The following is a 2,759-nucleotide window of genomic DNA, read 5'->3' on the forward strand; positions in this document are numbered from 1 at the left end:
CCCCCCCCTCTCCCTCCTCAAACCCTCCTTAGGAGGAGCGACGTGTGCAGGCAGTGCAGGCCGCGCGCACCAACTTAGCGAGCTTGAAGGTGCAGGAGAACTCGGCCACAAAAAAGAAGTACGATTCGATGGCGAAGACCGTCCACAAGCTCCCGGCTGATGTCAAGGAGTCGATTGACGCGGCGGCGGCCATCTTTGGGGCAAACCAGGTCGAGCCAAAGAGCAAGGCCCCCAAGAAGCGCAAGTGGTTCAACGGTGCATGGTCTTTCTTCGTGAAGTCCTACCAGCAGTTCTTCGGCTGGCAGTCATCCCCCGCTACGGCCCAATTCATCAATTCCACTCATCTTCTGGTGCCTAGCCCCGTGCAGCGGCGGTCCGGCAGGCTAGGTCGTCGCTGGAGCGCAGCCGCACCGCCTCGTGGCACGGCCTCAGGTCGGGACACACGTCGGTGTCTGCGAGCTTCCTGTGGCTGACACCTCTGTGCTTAGGTACCACCCACCGGCTCCGCGCCGCTTCCGAGAGCCGCAGGCCGGTGAAGCGCTCCACGAGCCGCATCGCCTCGCGAAAGCGCTCTGTCGGCGCCACGACGTCCGCCGCGGAGAGGTAGGCGTCGACGAGGGACCACTCCTCGGTCGAGAGGCGCGGCGGAAAGGCGTGCGTCACCTGGGCGCTCGAACGCTGTGGCGTCAGCAACCCGCCAAGCTGGCTGACACGTGCTTGAAGGTGTGCTGACAGAGAGCCTCTCCGGCGGCGGAACGCGCTGCCAAACGTGCCAGCTGAGCGGTGTGTATTGGTGGTCGCCTCTCGGAAGGGCCGCCTGCTTGGCGAGCGTGTGACGCTCCGCGTCGATGAGGATGTTGGTCTGCAGGTTGTTCGGCACCCACTGCGTGAAATTGTCCCCTGGCCGGCATGGGCCGTCGGCGGTCGCCTGCTCGCGTGTCTTCCCTGTGAAGTGGCACACACGGACCTGCCGCTGCCGCTGCCTGCCGGCGACGTCCCACTTGAAGAAGGAGAAGTACATCTCGGTCGGGTCGCGATACCTGCGCGACAGCTCTCAGGTAGTCACGCGTCCTCACCAGTGCCAGTGCTGCGGGCGGCACGGGCGCACCTCAGGATGAGCACCGCGCGGCACGAGGCCATGTGGCGCGCGAGTCGGATCTGGGGAAGGAGGTCTTCCATGAGAGGGTAGTGCGCCTCGATGCACGCCCAGCGGGCTTGCCCGCTCGCATCACCCACCGTGTCGTTCAGGATCTGCAACCACGTCTTGTGCACAAGCCCACGCCACCCGCCATAGTAGCGGCACTGGGAGGGCATGGACTGGAAGATGTGGCGCAGGGTCGTGCCTCCGTTCTTGTGCACGTGCCGATCAATCAGGAGGTTGCACTGCCCCATGGTTGCGGCTCGAGTGGCAGCACGGGCGTCGCTTCGTGGGTGCGGTTTTAGCAATTTTACGCTTGCCGGCGGGCTTCCCCCTTCCCCTCAGGACCTCGCGCCAAACTCGGCGCTAAGAGGGGTGTGCCTGTTGGATAGGCGTTAGTGCAGAAAAAAAGCTGTTGGCGTAAGTCCTTCTTGTGGATGCATGGAGCATGCTTCACCCTATCTTCCCAACTCCGAACCGTGAGCTACTTCGTCCCACCGCGCCGAGAGCGCAGAACCAAAAACACGCGTGACGCCTCGCGGCTTTTCGTGCGCCTTCTCGGGCGGGGCTGGGGCCGCCGCCCACGGCGGGCCTGCGCTCGATCGACCCGCACCGCCCTGGGCTGAGAGCCCCACCGGCAGTGCGCCAAGGTGCCGAGGACGACTCACTTGCCGCCGTACAGCGCGTTGACCTTCGCGACGAGCTTGTCGACGATGGATGGGTCCGCGAGGGTCGAGGTGTCGCCGAGTTGGTCCGCCTTGGCGCAGCGGAGATTGTGGGAGATTGTGGGAGATATGGGGAGATTGTGTTGGTCCGCCTTGGCGCAGCGGAGAGGTCAGCTGTGCGCGCGTGCGTGTGCGTCCTTCTGTCCGCTGCGTCGAGGGGTGGGGGCGTCTGCGCCTCGCGGCAGGCGATCTTGCGCAGCACGCGCCGCATGATCTTGCCGGAGCGGGTCTTCGGCAGGCCGGGCGTGCACACGATGAAGTCGGGCGAGGCGATGCCGCCGATCGAGGCGCGGATGGCCTGCGTGAGCGACGGGGAGATTGTGGGAGATTGTGGGAGATTGTGGGAGAGATGGGGAGAGATGGGGAGAGATGGGGAGAGATGGGGAGATCGAGGCGCGGATGGCCTGCTTGAGCGACGGCAGCAGCTCGGCGTTCTCGGCGACGCCCTCCTTGAGGATCACGTACGCGAAGATACCCTGGCCCTTGACGTCGTGCGGCACACCAACCACCGCCGCCTCGACGCACGCCGGGTGGCCGACCAGCGCCGACTCGATCTCGGCGGTGCCGAGCCGGTGCCCCGACACGTTGAGCACATCGTCGACGCGGCCGGTGATCCAGATGTACCCGTCCTCGTCCCGCCGGCAGCCGTCGCCCGTGAAGTACTTGCCAGGGTACGGCTGGAGGTACGTGGCCATGTAGCGGTCGTGGTCGCCCCAGATCGAGCGGGCGATGCCGGGCCACGGCTGCCCAAAGCAGAGGACGCCCTCGACTCCGTTGCCGTCGAGCGTCGCGCCGCTGCTCGCCTCGACCACGACAGGCCGCACGCCGAACATGGGCAGCGACGCGGCGCCTGGACGAGATTGCGGGAGATCGCGGGAGCTCGCGGGAGATCGCGG

At 66.0% G+C, this 2,759-nt stretch overlaps 1 protein-coding gene across 1 annotated transcript in view; it reads right to left on the reverse strand.

Annotated features, from left to right (window-relative positions):
- Window positions 1-2,759, reverse strand: part of EMIHUDRAFT_64778 (acetyl-CoA synthetase) — a gene marked incomplete at both ends in the record, with an annotated part of 9,897 nt that overhangs the window by 1,518 nt on the left and 5,620 nt on the right. The window contains 2 exons of the mRNA XM_005777579.1: window positions 1,002-1,040; window positions 2,307-2,742. Coding sequence (XP_005777636.1) covers window positions 1,002-1,040; window positions 2,307-2,742 — 475 coding nt within the window. The remainder of the gene's footprint in view (window positions 1-1,001; window positions 1,041-2,306; window positions 2,743-2,759) is intronic.

This window comes from Emiliania huxleyi (genome assembly GCF_000372725.1).
Source record: "Emiliania huxleyi CCMP1516 unplaced genomic scaffold EMIHUscaffold_26, whole genome shotgun sequence".
NCBI lineage: Eukaryota > Haptophyta > Isochrysidales > Noelaerhabdaceae > Emiliania > Emiliania huxleyi.